The following is a 19,045-nucleotide window of genomic DNA, read 5'->3' as shown; positions in this document are numbered from 1 at the left end:
TGTCACCTAGTGGCCACTGAGCACAATTTTCATGTACTTTAATTAAATCCAATAAAGGTTAAGTTTTAATATAACATTATTTTTGGGGGTGTCTTTAGTCAGGGTTATCTATTGAGGAATGTATATAGCTGCTGTGCTGTTATTCCTATCCAGCCTTTGAGTTAACCCCTACTGGTCCAGTAACTATTGGTGCCTTTCGCACTCCTTCTACAGACACAATAATGTATACAAGATTAACCTGTTGGGGACGGAGGGCATACAGGTATACCCTCGCATCCTGGTACTTAAGGACAAAGGGCGCACATGTACGCACTGGTCCCGTTACCTGGGGTTGAAGCCCGTTCACGAGCTGAGCACGCATTAAAGCTGGCAGTTCCTGACTGCTATCAGCAGCCAGGATCCAGGGTTAATGCGGGCATCACCAATCGGGCCGCTGCCTGCATTAACCCTTTAGATGCCGCGATCAAAGTTGATCGCGGTGTCTAAACCAAAAGTAAAAGTATCCTGGCAGCTCAGCGGAGCTGATCTGGACCATCATGGTGAAACCACGATTTCCCGATCAGCTGAGAGGATGGCGGAAGGGCCCTTACCTGCCTCCTCGCCATCCGATCAGTGATCTGCTGCTCCCAGCCTGCTATGCAGGCTGGAGCAGCAGAGCACCGATAACACTGATATGGCATAGCATTGATCAGTATATGCAATCAAAAGATAAAAAAAGTGTTAGAAAAAGTGAATTAACCTCTTCCTAATAAAAGTTTGAATCTCCCCTTTTCCCATTTTTTAAATAAAATATTAGTATTAAAATAAAAATAATCATATTTGGTACCACCGTTTGTGTAAATGTCCGAGCTATTAAAATATAAGTTAAACCACACGGTCGATGGCGTACATGTAAAATTTCCAAAGACTAAAATTGTGCATTTTTGGTCACTTCATATACCATAAAAAAGTAATAAAAAGCAGTCAAAAAGTCCCATCAAAACAGAAATGGTACCAATAAAACTACAGACCAAGGTGGAAAAAATTTGCCCTGATATAGCCCTGTATGCAGAAAAATAAAAAAGTTATAGGGGTCAGAAGATTTTAAACATACTAATTTTGGTGCATGTGGTTATAATTTTTTTAAAAGTAGTAAAATAAATAAAACCTATATAAATTGTGTATCCTTGTAACCGTATGGACCTACAGAATAAAGAAAAAGTGTCATTTTTACTAAAATTGGACTGCGTTGAAACAGAAAAAAATTACAAAAAAGCCCTTATATGGGTCTGTAGGTGCAAAATTGAAAGCGTTATGACTTTCAGAATGGGAGGAGGAAAAAACTAATGTGCAAAAACAAAAATTGGCTTTGTCCTTAAGGTTAGAATGGGGATCCTATTACCACTATACATTTACATTTTTCAAGTCTGTCATAGGGTACGTTCACAATGAGTAATGTGAACAGAATCTTTGCTCGCTCTTCCATCTGGCGGCCACCCATTCACACTGATGTTAATTCCGCAGGAGCAGAAAAAACATAAATAACTGAGTTGTCAGATCTTCCGGGTTGGACAACTTTAATGGTGTCTCTTGGACACTCTTCTGTCTTAGTATGAAGAGGGAGGCCCAGTTAAAGGGATACTACACCCCTAGACATCTTATCCTCCGTGATCTCTGGCGAGGTCATCCGGTGCATGGAGTGACATCATGAACATGGAAGCTCCAAGCTGTCCCGAAGATCATGGGGGTCCTAGTGTCTGGACCACCGTAATCAGACATCTTATCCCCTATCTTTTGGTTAGGGAATAAGATGTCTTGGGGCAGAGTACCCCTTTAACAGGATAGTAACACCACAGTTTGTACATGAACAGGGTCACATCTCTTACTAATTTGTACCAGAGGTGAACAAGTTACATCTCTTACTACTTTTTTTTTCTCACCAGATAGCAGATCTGCTCAACTTCTTTCTAAAAATACCAGTGAACAGTACAACACGCCTGCTTTCAGTGGAGAGTAGCAGTTATTATTATAGAAACAATTTCTGGGTGCCAACAAATCTTACTTCACTCATCCTATCACTATCGGGTATCACAAACAGCTCAATCACTCTTTATCAGCCATCAGGTAAGAACCTCATATCATATTGTATCAAAATTATATTAATTTTAAATAGCATGCTCTATCTATATTATCTAACTTGTGCACAATAAAATGAATATAAACCTATTGCATTAGTATTTGCTTTCTTCAGATTTTCATCTGGGTTCTTTTGTGACCTTCTTTAAAGAGGTACTCTTAATTAAAAATCTCTTAATTAAAAATCTTAATTATTTCAGTACTTATCAGCTGCTGTATGCTCCAGAGGAAGTTGTGTAGTTATTTTCAGTCTGACCACAGTGCTCTAGGCTGACTCCTCTGTCCATGTCAGGAACTGTCAAGAGCAGGAGAGGTTTACTGTGAGGCTTTGCTCCAGCTCTGCACAGTTCCTGATACGGACAGAGGTGTCAGTAGAGAGCATTGTGGCCAGGCTAAAAAGAACTATGCAACTTCCTGTGGAGCATACAGCAGCTGATAACTACTAGAAGGATTAAGATTTTTGAAGTAATTTTCAAATCTGTTTAACTTTCTGGCAACAGTTGATCTGACATTTTTTAAATCACCAGAGTACCCCTTTAACAGTTGTTAGGAGACGAGAGGGGAGAAAAAGGTGCAGGGGGCGCTCCCTGAGAGAAATGTATTCACTGTTGTGCACCCTCCACCACACCAACAGTGATATACCGACCTTGGAGAGGCCACACTGGGACCTGTGCAGCCCTAGTGTTGGATGAGCTGCTGCTCTCCCACAGGCATCGAGCTCCTAAATAAGGAGCCGATATGCAATGTGAGGAGAAAGGGTGGAAAGAAGCCGTTACAGTGGAGGCGCTGCTCGAGTGGTGAAATTACTGAGAAACTCAGGCGGTGCAGGATAACGATTTTTATTGAAATTAATTGGGACAACGCGTTTCGGCATCTGCTGATGCCTTACTCAGGTCCACTTAACAATTCCCATATTCCTATGATGTTCAATGTGGGATAGCTGGAAAATCATCCTGTCTGGCGTCTGCACCGCTGCTGGTCTGTCATGACCAGCAGCGGTGCAGACGCCAGACAGGATCATTTTCCAGCTATCCCACATTGAACATCATAGGAATATGGAAATTGTTAAGTTGACCTGAGGAAGGCATCAGCAGATGCCGAAACGCGTTGTCCCAATTAATTTCAATAAAAATCGTTATCCTGCACCGCCTGAGTTTCTCAGTAATTTCACCGCTCGAGCAGCGCCTCCACTGTACCGGCTTCTTTCCACCCTTTCTCCTCACTTTAACAGTTGTAGAGTTGCACTTGATCTAAATTTGGTAAGCCGGTCACACCTGGTAAGGGCCAAGTAAGGCTGGACAGCATGTTTATTTCAATAAATGAAGACATCTGAAGTGATTTCTGAACTTTAACCTCAATGAATGGCTGCAGTAGGTTTGGAATGTTGTCAGCAGGGCAGGGACAGTGCATCATCAGGGGACGTAAGCAGAGGCCCTGGGGTTGACCATGCTATATAAGTATCCTGTAGTTTGTTACTTTGCGGTCCAATCAGGCTGCAATGTTTGTTTGATTGTTTATTTTTTAATAATTCAGAATACCCCTTTAATTGTGATTCTTTAGATTGAGTTTTCTCTTTTAACCTTTGGTAGATATAAAAATAATCTGTATCTTATTAGTAACACTATCTATTGCACTACTAAGACATTTGTTAAACATTCTTTCTTTTAGGCGCTGTAGCAAATCTCACAACCTTCTTCACAGATTCTTGGGGCTCTGTCTTTTACTCACAATATCCCAGCTATGGAACATGGACCATTGAAGTCTATGCATCAAGTTCTTATTCCATACGTATTGAAGGATATAAAGGTAAATATGCAAGGTTCATTTTTAATTTATACTATAAAAATAACAACAATGTTAAACACTTGGCAAAGACCTGTGTCAAATATTGTTGTCATTTTCGATTAATTCTGTTACATTTATTAGTTCTCTTCACTCTATAAGTCCATCATTTTTCTTCTCCCATAAGAAATGAACATACATTGAGTGCAGTAGAATTTTAAAGATGGGCATGTGGTCTTGAACACAAATAATAAAAAAAAAAAATCTGTACTAGTCAGCAAGGACTTAACTATAAGGGTACGTTCCCACACGGCGTATTTTGCTGCGTATTTGCTGCGTATTTGGTGCTGCATATTTTCCTACCCATTGACTTCAACAGAGAAAATAAAATACGCAGCAGCAAATACGCAGCAAATACGCCGTGTGGGAATGTACCCTAAAGGCTAGGCCCCATAGCAAACTTTTAAATCCCCCGAATCCCCCCGACTCAGCAAGGGCATTACTAGTGTGTATAACATAGAAACAGTGCCTCAGCATTACTCTGTCCCTTGATACTCTGGGTTTACAGACAAATTGCCTCTTCAAACCTGCCAATTTACAATATATGTGATAGTATTCTAACTATTACAGTTATAATCTCACCAAATAAAACTGCCATAATACTGCTACCAAACATATTACCATTTAATTCTTACCAAACAAATTCCACTTTTCCAATGATATTACCAAAGATTGTAGTAGGGAAAGATAATACTGCTACACCATGACCATTATCACTACACAGCGACTGAATACTATCACCATACTCTAACTTATCAACAAATATTATACAAAGACTAATATTCCCCCCATACATTGACCGTATAGAGGTAGACAACAGCCCTGCACGGTGATTACATCAAGTGACTTACTGGTGATGTCTTTCTGGAGTCATTCTTCTTCCTTTTCTTCCCCATCCAGTCCATCAAGAAGATTTCTTTCAGCCATGAATCTTCTCCACCAAATCTTTTAGAAAAACATCTCAGGTTCTTCACATTGTCAACATCTTTCTAACCCATTTCCCCACCAATGGTTTCCCCAAATGCCAATAATGCCCTCCTTGGTGTCCTGCACTAGGGACATTACCTTTAATAATACTTCACTAATTGCATCCCCAAAACAGTAATAATGCTTCCTTTCTGCCCCCATTACAGTAATAGTGCCCTCTTGTGCCCCCACAACTAATAGTAATAGTGTCCCCAAAACTGTAATAGTGTCCCCTTTGTTTACCCATAACAGTAATAGTGTTCCCTTTGTGCCCCCAAAACAGCAATATTGTACCTTTTGTGCCTTCAAAACAGTATTAGTGTTCCTTTTTTTGCCTCCAAAACAGTATACTCATCTACCCTTGTTCCAAGGTTGTGCTCTTCTTGCAGCTTCTTTCTTCTGTGCCATCCTACTATGTCTCAAGCTGCTTTAGATCTGTGGCTATGAGTCTCCGGGAGAATACTGATGTCAATAGCAGTCCCTTAGAGCCTTAAAGGCCGCAGGCCTAAACAATCAGCCAATGATATATGATATAATAATGCAGGGGAAGAAGCCTATGGCTCTCTGCTCAGCCATAGACTTTAACTGTATCTGTGTCCTGAGGACACTGTTGCATGCCCAGGACACCAGTCACACCAGGCCAGTCAGGTGTCTGGTAAAGCCAAGGCCCCTTGGAGGAAATGAGGCTTCTGGTAGTCAGAGCTGTACACATTTATTATACCTTATAATAACATTTCTGTTTTTCCCCTTTTTTCCAGATAAAGGTGTATCAAGTAAGTAAAACAATAAACATCATTTGCATAGCATTTTCAGTCTAGCCATTGCTAACAGTCTTCTCTCCAACCCCAAGTTTTGCTTGAAAATCTGTTTTCTTATATCTCTTATTTACAGTATATACAGTATCTATCTATTGATTTACCCATTAAAAGAATACAAAGAGATATACAGTACCTTTCTATGAAAACATTCTTTAAAGGGATACTACCGTGCTGACAACTTGTCCCCTATCTAAAGGATAGTGGATAAGTTGCCTGATCTTGCACGCAATACCCCGCTCTCATCTGATGACGTGGCCGGTGATCGTGACGTCACAGCTCTGCCCCCGTGTGACGTCACGCTCCGCCCCCTCAATGCAAGTCTATGGCAGGGGGCGAGACAGCTGTCTCGCCCCCTGCCATTGACTTACATGGAGGGGGCGGAGCATGATATCACATGGGGGCGGATCCGTGACGTCATGATACTCCGACCCCGTGATCGGCAGTCATCAGGGCAGTCATGAGAGTTGGGTGCTGCATGCGAGATCGCGGGGGTCCCCAGCGGCAGGACCCCTCGCGATCAGGCAACTTATCCCCTATCCTTTAGATAGGGGATAAGTTGTCAGCACGGTAGTACCCCTTTAAACTCATTCAGCACTTTTTAAATAAAATTTATCCATTGATTGAGTTTCTTTATAAAGCTTCAGACATCATTTGCAGTAAAGCTCTTCACAAAGATTTTTTAAACATTTTCTTATTATTTTTTTCTCAATATAAACAACTGCCAGACATTTTTTTCTTTTTTTTTTTATAACTGTTTATTTATAAGCATTGTTCACATTTTATTAAAAAACAAAAGAACAAGTATAGATATAAAAGTAGGATGTGAAATTAGGTTTCACATCTAACCCCAAGAGTGATCCATCTTGTATAGAAGACAAATTGGAAAGATGTTTTGAATAATCTGCATGGACAACAAAAATTTAACAAAATTACTCAATTTGAGGAAATTATAGTATGAAGGTAGTGTGGTACCTGTAATCTAAAATGATAGGTCTATAATAACGTATATGTAGTATATGCCATCATCTATATTATGGTTTAGGAATGTCTTGAGGTCTGTCACTTAACCCAGAAGTGTGACCAAGAAACATGAAACAAAATTAGCAAGGGAGAAATAAAGAAGGGTTAAAGGAAAGCACAGAAAGAATCTAAGATACCAGACATTCTTGCTACTTTAGGTCAGCCATACCTTAATGTCTGGTATTTGACTTTATGTTAACATTGTTTTTTTTTTTTGTTTTTGTTTTTTTGTTTCTTTTTAATTTAAAGGTGACACGTTCAACTCAACGGGTGAGTAGAAGTTCTGTATCTGGAACTTTTTGTGATTTTTCCCTCTTTTCCTGTGACATAAAATGTGATAAATTTGAAATAAAAAAAGGTCAGTATACAATATATCTACAGTATTCATATCTACTCATTAGCATTGTGTCCTTATGGTTTAATACATGGAATTTCCTTCACTAACATAAAATTATTAAAGGAAATCTGTTATCAGTCTTACCTGCACTAACCTGTCAGTACAAACAGTGATGATAACCATACTTACCTGTCCCCTCTCCGTGCTTCCGTTTTCCCGCTATTTTCCTCTGTATTTTTCCATTCCGGGGCCGATTTGGAGCATAGAAGGAGCTTTCTGATATCACTGCTTCTGCTTCTCTGTTGGGTCTTGCTGCTAGCAAACAGCAGCTGTGATGTCACTAAGCTCCGCCCATGATACAAGTCTGCCCCAGCATGGAAGATACGGTAGAAGATTGCGGGAGGACCATGGAACGGGACCAGTTAAGTATGGTTGTCATCAGTGTTACCTGCACTACCGGCCTGTACCGACAGGTTAAAGGGGTACTCCGGTGGTAAATTTTTTTGTCTATATGGCATCTTCTTTGTAAGTTTAGTTTTTTTGGATTTTTTCCCTCTGTCTGCATGAGAGGAATAAGCCACGCCCCCTCATCTCATCCAGCTGAGTACACAGCCCTCACCTCCCCTCCCCCCGCTCTGTATTCTAAGGATGCAGGTCTGCACAGGAGAAGCCATAGTACACAGCTCCTCACCTCCCCTCCCCCGCTCTGTATTCTAAGGATGCAGGTTCTGCACAGGAGAAGCCATAGTACACAGCTCCTCACCTCCCCTCCCCCCCTCTGTATTCTAAGGACACAGGTATGCACAGGAGAAGCCATAGTACACAGCTCCTCACCTCCCCTCCCCCCGCTCTGTATTCTAAGGACGCAGGTCTGCACAGGAGAAGGACCTCACAGAGAAGATAAGTGTTATCTGAAGGGGAGGATGAGAAGGTGCACGGGCTGGGGATGTATGGACTGCAGGGGAATAAATCTCATACTGGGAATGATCTCTATATGGGAAGGGGGAGGGGGGGGGCTCCTGAATGACACATGCTGGGAGTTGTAGTCCCTGTTGTGTGTGTATGCTAGTGTTTACAAACTAGTGTGTTTCTAGCTGTTTTTGATTAAAAAGTACAAGCCCACTCGCCATGTCAAGGCCACCTATCAGAGTGGGTCCCTAACGTCAGAGTGGGTCACCTATCAGAGTGGGTCCCTAACGTCCCTAGCATAAAATGGCGTAGAAGTTTTTACAAACGACAGGTACACTTTAACACTTTTATGATTGTATCCATGTTACAGTGGAACAGGACTAAGTCTTTATGGGTTTCCAGTTTCAGATTTTAAATAGGAAGCTTTCTTCCATTGACACAAAGCAGGGATCTTGAAAACAGTTTGGAGTTGAAACACAAAATATATCAAAATGTGAGAAAGTTTTTTAATACAATGACTAAAAATTTTAACCTGAAACTATACTGCAATATGCACTACATAGTGCATCAGTGTATTTAGCCCTGAGTGTTCCTTTAATGATACTTTTATAAAGTTATGACAATAATAAGAGGTAATAATGATGGGTTTCCTGTGTATTTCTTCTCTTTTCAAAATTAAAGGGGCATTCCAGTTTTTGTGTACATTTAAGTAATGTGCTCCTAATGCCCAGTAATGTATGCTAATTTACTAGTATTACTTGTCTGTGGTGGATCCTGCCCTTTTTTGTATTTTTATGCCCCAAGAGGTTCAGCATTCCTGTGCACTATGGATTTCTGTCGTGTCGAGCCTTTCCCGGCTTTCTGTGCAGCTTGAGACAACATGTCATAGGTCAGCTGATCACAGAGGCTTGGCTGCTTCTCATCTTCCCTGACAAGCCTGATGAGGTGTGCCGCATATCTCCACGTGCCAGCATGGAACGTATCCCCTGCTGTCAAGTGATGACAGCACAGTCTGCAGATAGCGGAATACACTCAACGCTGGCATGGTGGGCCGTAGACATGGGCCACACACAGCATGAGGGGCTGGCTTGTCAAGGAACACGAGAAGCAGTCAAGCACCTGTGATCAACTGATCTGCGATGCATTGTCTAAGGAAGCCGAGAAAGGCTCAAGACGATAGTAATCCATAGTTCAGAGGAAAACTGAACCTCTGGGGTTATAAAAATACAAAAAAGGGCACAATCCACCAAAGACAGGTAATACTAGTAAATGAACAACAAACAGAACTTGGCATCTGGGGCACACAGCTTAAAAGTACAAAAACCTGGAGTACAGTATCACATTCAGTGCTCATGGAAAGATTTGTTATTTCTTTCACATAATCTGCCTGCTCTCTCCTTTTATCTCCATGTACTAGACCATGGTGCCATATAAGAATATGGTCCAGATTTCTATTTATATTTTTCCCTTGTATGCAGTGTGAATATGGTCATAAAGGGAATCTGCCACTAACCTGTTTCTACATGGTAGTAGTAAGGGTGATGCTAAATCTAATGCAGGTTACCTTCTTAATTCAGTGGTTCCATTGCTGAAAAAAATAGATAAATCCTATCATGCTAATGTTGGTTTTGGTGCACAGGGGCATCCCACCATTCTGCCTGCCCTGCTGGTCCCTTTATTCCGGCCCCTTCATAAATATTCATGTTCTGCTCTTCAGCATGACACTGTTACATTCTGTGTACTTCATCATATTTGGTGCAGATACCACTGGATTACAGGGACCAGCCGGTCAGGTAGAATGGTGCACCAAGGATGTGCAAATTCCCCCCTTCCTTCCCCCAGCACCAAGACCAGCATTTGCATACTTGCATTTATCTATTTATAAAAGGTAACCTGCATTAGATTCAGCATCACCCGCAATAATATCATGTATAAACAGGTTTGTGAGGGAATTGCTGCAGACAGATTCCCTTTATAGGAGATGTATCATCATTAAATGACCTTTGTTTAAATCTATACAGTATTTTATACATTTTTGGTGATGTTTTCTAGTTCTCCATGCTATTGTCTATATGAATAATTTTTTTTAAACCTTCTAATTGTCACAAAGAGCCTCTCAATAGCCTGATACTGCCAGACCTGTAGATCTCACTTCTCAGCAGTCATGTCATTCTAATCACAGGATTCGAAGCTGCAAATTTCAGTGTAAACAAAATTATGTGCGCAACTGTAGTAAACTGCACAAGCATGCCAAGGTCAAGGAGCAGAGGAGCTGTTGCAATGTTTGTGAGTAAACCGTGCATGCGCACACAGTTTGCTACAGTCACATACATCCCTGTGTGTGCTCGTAGTGCTGCTACGGGCAGACACACGGGCACAGGCAGTGGCTTACTGTAGGGTTGGTAATCTGTAAAATATGCTGCGGATCCGTTATGTGTGACCCTACCCTAAATCTGCAGCTTCAAATCCTGCGCACCAAATATGCCCAGGATACTGTACAGGTGAAAAGATTCATAACAATCCCAGACAACCCCTTTTCTCTCATCCTGAATAAAACAGTTGTCTTATTTTATATATCTCTGCTCAGTGTATTCTACAATATAAATCCAGTCTATTGTCTTATTTCCTAAATAACAATGCATATGTTTTTCCACAGCCTTTTGTTCCAAGTGTAGCAGCAATGCTATTTGCAAGAAAGATTTGCTTGACTACACCTGCATCTGTAAAGAAGGCTTCAGTGGCGATGGATTTTCCTGCTATGATATCAATGAATGTTACAGTGGGCCATACCCATGCAATGTCGGTTACTGTGTCAATACATATGGCTCCTACAACTGTGTCTGTCCCAGTGGCTACTCTTGGCAAAATAAAAGTTGTGTTGATATAGATGAATGCTCTGCACGCGAGCTGAACCGCTGTGACCCACTTGCAGTGTGCAAAAATTACAATGGATCCTATTCATGCTACTGTCCAGCAGGATATTATGGAGATGGATATACATGTGAGATAGATGAATGTACAAAAGACATTTGTGGGTTCGGCAGAGAATGTATCAAATCCAATGGGTCCCATATCTGCTCTGACCCATGCTTCAACCATACCACCCTGAATGAGCCAACCAGGAGCACATCCTATTACGATTACTATTACTATTATTATTACTATTACTCAAGTGACTATTACCTAAATGGATGGTATCGTTTTATGGGCAGTGGTGGAATCCGCATGTCAGAGTTTTGTCCCAGTACGGGTTCTTGTTACACCAGATACCCCATGTGGTTGGACGGAGCGCATCCACAACCCGCAGATGGAATTGTGAATCGTACAGTTTGTATTTCTGATAGTGGTATTTGCTGCCAGTGGAGAACAGATGTAACAATTAAGGCTTGTCCAGGAGGATTTCATGTATATAAATTTCGTTCAAGCCCTATCTACTATTCTAGATATTGCACAGGTACAGTATTATTTACAATATAATTGGGAAAATAATTACATTTCTAACAACAACCAAAGATCTACCCTTTGTAATCAAGAGCTGATGGTCACAGCAGCTTATCATGGGGGTGGGGGTAGAGGATTTAGCAGCCCATTTGGAGAAGGACTTGTCCTGCTGGGACAAGGTTAAATGCATAACCCTTTTAATAAAAATGTTCTGACCAGGCAGTGATCGTATTGCTAATGTTTTTTTTTATTACATATATATATATATATATATATATATATATATATATATATATATATGGTTGATAATAGGCAGATAGGCAGCACACCTATTATCAGCTGCCTATTATCAACCTTATCTAAAGTGGGATCGGAGCACCGAGATCCAATTGGTGTGCACACCTTGGACTCTTTTTACTGGATGTGCTGCTTACTATTGGTATATATATATATATATATATATATATATATATATATATATATATATTTCTTATTATTGCCATGTGAGTACCTGTTGCAGCCATACCTTATTGTATGAATTATATTATATTAGAAAATATATATAGTTTCCAGGTATCAAAATATTTTTACCATGTTTCATTTTCAGATCCAGCAACAGTCCCTGAATATTGTTCCTGTACTGACGATGAGGAATGTAGAGCAGTGGGTGGACGTTATAGATGCCATTGCAAAAATGATGACACTATTACCGGTATATTCAAATAAACTTTATGTATAAAGGACCCATTTTAAGTCCATTTTAGTCCATTTAATAACATATTTAATCAAAAGGGATAGATTTTTCCTTGAGGAGAGCGCGGTGTGTGGAGACTTATAGGCCCTCAATGCCCCACTGGGAATTCTGGGGAGATACATTACAACACTCTCCTCAAGGAGACACCTTACCTTACTGCCTTTCACCAGTCAAGCCAGGACACTCTGCTCTGTACTGATGGGGGGAAACACTATGAAATAGCTGTTTGGGCCAGAGGGGAAGGGGAGGTTATTGGGGGCTCTCTCTTCTTTTGAAGGAATCTTTTTTCCCCCTTTGTTTGAAATGCTTGCACTTCTTTGCATCTGGATGATAGATGCATGTACCTCAACATAAATCCGAAAAAACAGCCATCTGCAGAGGGGTATTCCCTACTTCTGGCTTGATATACATTCCCAGTTAGTTTTTTAAGACTCTTAGTTGGATTTTAAAGGGGTTGGCCACCCATATAACTTTTTGTTTAAAAAAATTACTACAGTGATTATAGTGTTGAGCACGAATATTCGTAATGCAAATTTTTATCGTGAATATCGGCACTTCCCGATTTCACAAATATTTAGAATATAGTGCTACATATTCATAATGACGAATACTATTTTTTTTTTTTACATGCAAATTTACATGCGAATTGTCCATGCAAATTTTCACATGGAACAAAAAGTGAATTAACATAGCGAATATGCGAATTTTGCAAACAAAAGACAAATAATCTTTAATATATTTGTGAAATATCGCAAATTTGAATATGGCCCCTGCCACTTATCACTAATTATAAAGATAATACTTACAGATGTTATGAGCTTTCCTATGGTCCCATACTCTTACATCACCCAGCATCAAGGAGTCAAGCAAGATAGAAGTCTGGTTTGGCAAAGTTTTGCATAGTCAGGGATCAAGCGATAGGTAAGGGCAGAAAGCACAGATTTAGTGGTTAAGAACAATCTGGGGTCAGACGCAGATATTTAACAGTACACCAACAGCTTAAATTCTGTTTAGTGTATATCCTGTAACAGACTTCCTGGTCATGTGTACAGGATTCAGCCATCTCTATCTTCCTTGAGGTTATAGTCAAGTAAGTGTTGTGGTAGGGAGATAGGGGGATATTTATCATTAGGTGTCTATTGTAGACACAGATCTACCCCTTTACACTGCTTGTCTTATTTACACTCTTGCTCAGAATTTACTAAGGTTGTGCACGTCCTTTGAAAAATTTTGTGCAAATATAGAAACGCCCCCCTCGCTCTACCGTACACTCCTTCTCTACCTCACAGGAAAAGTGGACGTAGGGATTTTGTTCTATTGCTTTGAGGCCAGGATTCCATTGAGGTCTTTTTTCCATCAGCAAAAACGCCAGAAAAACAGTCCCTCCATCAAAAAAAATGTACAAAACTTTTTGTTGTTTTTTTTCTTCGAAACTCAGATACGTGAATGTGGAGAACTATGTCAGATTTGATGGATTGCGACGATGAACAGCGTTTTTTTTTTTTTAAATGTCGATAAAAGGGTTAACGAGGGCTGTGGGGGAGGGTTTTTTAAATAAAAACGTTTTTCCAATGTGTCGTGTTTTTTATAATTGAATTTTCAGGCTTAGTAGTGGAAGACGTCCTGTAGATGGAATCCATTACCAAGCCGGGGCTTAGCGTTAGCCACAAAATCAGTTAGCGCTAACCCCCAATTATGACCCCGGTACCCGCCGCCACAGGAGTTCCGGGAAGAGCTGGTACCAACAGGCCCGGAGCATCAAAAATGGTGCTCCTGGACCTAGGCGGTAACAGGCTGGCGTTATTTAGGCTGGAGAGAGCCAGTAACAATGGTCCTCACCCACCCTGGTAATGTCAGGCTGTTGCTGCTTGGTTGGTATCTGGCTGACACTGAAAAAATGGAACCACACACGTTTTTTTTATTTGTTTATTTATTTAAAAAAGAAAAACGCATAGGTTTCCCCCTATTTTCAGTATCAGCCAGATACAAACCAAGCAGCAACAGCCTGATGTTACCAGGGTGGGCGAGCCCCCCCTTCCCAGCCTAAATAACGCCAGCCTGTTACCGCTTAGGCTCAGGAGCGCCATTTTTGATGCTCCGGGCCTGTTGGTACCGGCTCCTTCCGGCACCCCTGTGGCGGTGGGTACCGGGGTAATAATTGGAGGTTAGCGCTAGCTGATTTTGGGGCTAATGCTAAGCCCTGGCATAGTAATGGATTCTGTCTATATGACAGTTTCCACTACTAAGGCTGGGTTCCCATTACGTTTTCCCCCATACGGGGGCGCATACAGCAGGGTAGAGCTAAAAACTTGCGCTCCCGTATGCCTTTCTATGCACTCCCGTATGTAATTAATTTAAATGAGCCGACCGCAGTAAAACGTTCGGTCCGGTCGGCTCATTTTTGCCCCGTATGCGCTTTTACAACCGGGGCAAAATCTTAAAATCGTGGTCGACCAACGTAATGGGAACCCAGCCTTACCCTGAAAATTCAATTATAAAAAACTTGACACATTGAAAAATTTTATTTAAAAAAAAAACACTCCCCGACAGCCGTCGTTAACCATTTTATTGAAATAAAAAAAATGCTGGTCATCGTCGCATTCCACTGAATCTGACCTAGTCCTACGCATTAACAGATCTGAAATGAGAAGAAAAGAAAAACAAGAAATATGGGTTAGTACATTTTTTTGCGCTCTTCCCTGGGAAGAGTGCACATAATGCAGCATGTTCCTAAACAGGGAGCCTCCAATTGTTGCTAAACTACAACTCCCATCTCCCTGTTTGGGAACACACTGCCATAAAGGCTCTGTTCCCATTGTGCAAAAAGCATAATGTGAACAGAGATCTGTCCCTCTGCCCTTGGACTACTACTCCTATATGGCACTTGCACATCCCCCGGCTGCGGGACTTTTAGGACTACTACTCCCATCATGGACAGATTCTGCCCATGATGGGGGTTGTAGTCCAGGGGCTGAGGTGCAGATCGCATCGGGTCATTCTGCAGAGACCCCCTGCGATCCGCATTTAAGTTATCAAACCGGTGTTACATGCAGCTACACTGCGCTACCCGCTTGCTTGTATATATACTTTCATAATTCCTAATCCCCGCCGCCGGGAGAGGGGAGCTCTGATTGGTCAATAGCTATTCCCCTATCAGAGCTCCCGTGTTCCGGCGGTGGGGATTATGAATTATGACAGTGTATATAGAAGCCAGCGGGCAGCGCAGTTTAGACGCATGTGCCGACCGGCTTGTATAGTTAATAAATGTGGATCGCAGCGGTTCTCCAGAGAATGACCTGCTGCGATCCGCATTGTTTAAGTTAACAAGCCGGTGGTACATGCGTCTAGACCGCGCTGCAGGTAGCGGGCAATGGTTGATATGCGCCGCTGCGGGTGGGAGAAAGGCTGTGGGCCGCTCCTCTGGCTGAGCTCCACAGTCTGTCTAAGCAGTGTAGAAACTGTCCCCGTCCACCTGAGGGAGGGTAGTGGGAATGGAATGAGAGGGAGCGCCCTGCAAAGCAGAAAACTGTGTTCCTGTGCGGAGGGTCTCATTCCAGTACAGGGCACAGTTTTCTTCATTACATTGGCTCCTTTATATGCTGTCACATTTCATAATCCCCGCCGGGAGACGGGCTCTCTGATTGGTCAATAGCTATTCACCAATCAGAGCTCCCCTCTCCCGGCGGCGGGGATTATGAATTATGACAGTGTATACAGGAGCCGACGGGCAGTGCATTGTAGACGCATGTACCGCCGGCTTTTTAACTTAAATGCGGATCACAGCGGGTCTCTGCAGAATGACCCTGTGCGATCTGCACCTCAGCCCTGGGACTATAACCCCCATTATGGGCAGAGTCTGTCCATGATGGGAGTAGTAGTCCTAAAAGTCCCGCAGCCAGGGGATGTGCAAGTACCATCCCTCAGCGCTGCGGTACTACAACTACTCCCATCATTGGAGAGACTCTGTCCCATGATAGGAGTAGTAGTCCAAGGGCAGAGGTGCAGATCGCAGCAGATCATTCTGCAGAGACCCGCTGCAATCCGCATTTATAAACTATACAAGCTGGCGGTACACGTGGCTACACTGCGCTGCACGACGGCTCCTATATACAACTTTTGTAATTCATAATCCCCGCCGGGAGAGGGGAGCTCTGATTGGTGGATAGCTATTGATCAATCAGAGCTCCCGTCTCCTGGCGGGGATTATTAATTATGACAGTGTATACAGAAGCGGCGGGGAGCGCAGTGTAGCCGCATGTGCCCCAGGCTTGTATAGTTAATAAATGTGGATTGCAGCGGGTCTCTGCAGAATGACCCGGTGGGATCTGCACCTCAGCCCCTGGACTAAAACTCCCATCATGGACAGAGTCTGTCCATGATGGGAGTAGCAGTCCTTACTGTGCCAAAATAGACACTTTGGTACGTGTCCTCTGAGGTGGTGTATATTTGCACAAGAAAATGCAGTTTAAGCATTTTTTTGCGCAAAAAAACCCACAGTTAGTGAATTCGATTCTACAGTAGAAAATTATCTATGGTAAACTTAACCATAGACAAGATGATAAAGAATTCTATCAAAATTTGCGCAAAAAAAACACGCAAAAAAAACCACTTGCGCATATTTTTGCGCAAAAAAATAGACGCAAAACAGCTCTATATACAATGATAAATTCCCCCCATAGGGTTCACTGAATTCCCGGTTAAAGTGTCCTGTACAGAGAAACATGAAGCATATATTACAGGAGGTACAGTAGACGGGACGTTGGGCTGACGACAGCAGAACAAAAAGTTTGCAGCAAAAGAGGAAGGAAAGCATAAAAGACCACAAAAAGGTATTAAAATAACCTCATTTGTTTATTAGAGCATTGGAAATAAGTTTCATCTGAACTTAATAGGTTTATACTGAACATAAAGTAATATTTGATCATAAAGGCCTGGTAGTTGTAAAGAACTAGCTACATTATTTAATATCCATCTACTACCTTTACTTGTAGTATAGATTTTGGAATACATGGACATAGGGAGATATTGGGAGATTGGTAATGCAATGTGTACAGTTCAGAAGCACTAGGATTCTAGATATCACTATGAAAAGGGCCAAATAGCAATACCACTTAAAGGACAACTGTAGTAGTACACATTTATATATGCCCGTGCCCGGGCCTCAAAAATAAACAAAATAAACTCATACATACCTTCCTATGAGCCCCGTTGGTCTGGCACAGGCCTCATGGTCCGGCAGTGCTGACGTCATTCCACTTCCTGGGGACGGGAACACCGCTGAGTCACCGGACGTAGCGATGTCCCGCCCCGATCTGTCATAGGCTGAGCCCACTGTCATGTAAGAAGCCGGCCAGAGCTCCTTACATGACAGTGGACTCAGCCTATCACCGACCGGGGTGGGAATCTAACTGAAGGTTCTCCAACCAGTGTGCCTCCAGCTGTTGCAAAAGTACCACTCCCAGCCTGCATAGTCTGTCATTACATGCTGGGAGTTGTAGTTTTGAAACAGCTGGAGGTTTGCCCCCCCCCCCCCCCCCAATGTGAATGTACAGGGTACATTCACACGGGCAGGCTTACAGTAAGTTTTCTGCTTCAAGTATGAGCCACTGACTGTCCAGGCATGCTGGGAGTTTAGCAACAACTGGAGGCACCCTGTTTGGGAATCACTGGCATAGAATACCCCTATGTCCACCCCTATGCAATCCCTAATTTAGTCCTCAAATGAGCATGGTGCTCTCTCACTTCGGAGCCCTGTCGTATTTCAAGGAAAGAGTTTAGGGCCACATATGAGGTATTTCCGTACTCAGTAGAAATTACACTACAAATTTTGGGGGGCTTTTCCTCCTTTTACCCCTTATGAAAAGGAAAAGTTGGGGTCTACACCAGCCTGTTAGTGTAAAAAAAAAAAATTGATACTAACATGCTGGTGTTGCCCTTTACTTTTTATTTTCACAAGAGGTAAAACAAAAAAAAGACCCCCAAAATTTGCAACGCAATTTCTCCTGAGTATGGAAATACCCCAGATGTGGGCATAAAATGATCTGCGGGTGCATAACAAGGCTCAAGAGTGAGAGCACACTATGTACATTTGAAGCCTAAATTGGTGATTTGCACAGGGGTGGCTAATTTTACAGCGGTTCTGACATAAACGGAAAAAAAAATACCGACATGTGACCCCATTTTGGAAACTACACTCCTCACGGAATGTAACAAGGGGTATAGTGAGCCTTAACACCCCGCAGGTGTTTGATACATTTTTGTTAAAGTTGGATGGGAAAATGAAAAAAAAAATGTTTTCACTAAAATACTGGCGTTACCCTAAATTTTTCATTTTTACAAGGGAAAATAGGAAAACAAAAAACTAAATTTGTAACCCCATTTCTTCTGAGTAAGAGCATACCCCATATGTAGATGTAAAGTGCTCAACAGGCAAACTACAATGCTCAGAAGAGAGGGAGTGCCATTGGGATTTTGAAGAGAAAATGTGTCCAGAATTGAAGGCCAAATGTGTTTACAAAGCCCCCATAGTGCCAGAACAATGGACCCCCCAACATGTGACCCCATTTTGGAAACGACACCCCTCATGTAATGTAATAAGGAGTACAGTGAGCATGTACACCCCACAGGTGTCAGATTTTTGGAACAGTGGTCTGTGAAAATAAAAAAATGAAATTTTTCATTTGCTCAGCCCACTGTTCCAAAGATCTGTCAAATGTGGGGTGTAAATACTCACTGAACCCCTTATTAAATTCTGTGAGGGGTGTAGTTTCCAAAATGGGGTCACGTGAGGGGGTCCACTGTTCTGGCACCACGGGGGGCTTTGTAAACGTACATGGCCCCTGA

The 19,045-nt window shown here is 42.1% G+C and overlaps 1 protein-coding gene across 1 annotated transcript in view; it reads left to right on the top strand.

Moving 5' to 3' along the window:
* The first annotated feature begins 303 nt into the window (after positions 1–303).
* The window catches only part of LOC130285311 (uromodulin-like), a 60,173-nt gene continuing 41,431 nt past the window's right edge, over positions 304–19,045 (top strand). The window contains exons 1-6 of the mRNA XM_056536667.1: positions 304–405; positions 1,923–2,103; positions 3,784–3,921; positions 5,682–5,696; positions 10,664–11,461; positions 12,056–12,160. Coding sequence (XP_056392642.1) covers positions 304–405; positions 1,923–2,103; positions 3,784–3,921; positions 5,682–5,696; positions 10,664–11,461; positions 12,056–12,160 — 1,339 coding nt within the window. The remainder of the gene's footprint in view (positions 406–1,922; positions 2,104–3,783; positions 3,922–5,681; positions 5,697–10,663; positions 11,462–12,055; positions 12,161–19,045) is intronic.

This window comes from Hyla sarda, chromosome 8 (genome assembly GCF_029499605.1).
Source record: "Hyla sarda isolate aHylSar1 chromosome 8, aHylSar1.hap1, whole genome shotgun sequence".
In the NCBI taxonomy this organism is placed as follows: Eukaryota; Metazoa; Chordata; class Amphibia; order Anura; family Hylidae; genus Hyla; species Hyla sarda.
This window is presented reverse-complemented; position numbering and strand designations above follow the sequence as displayed.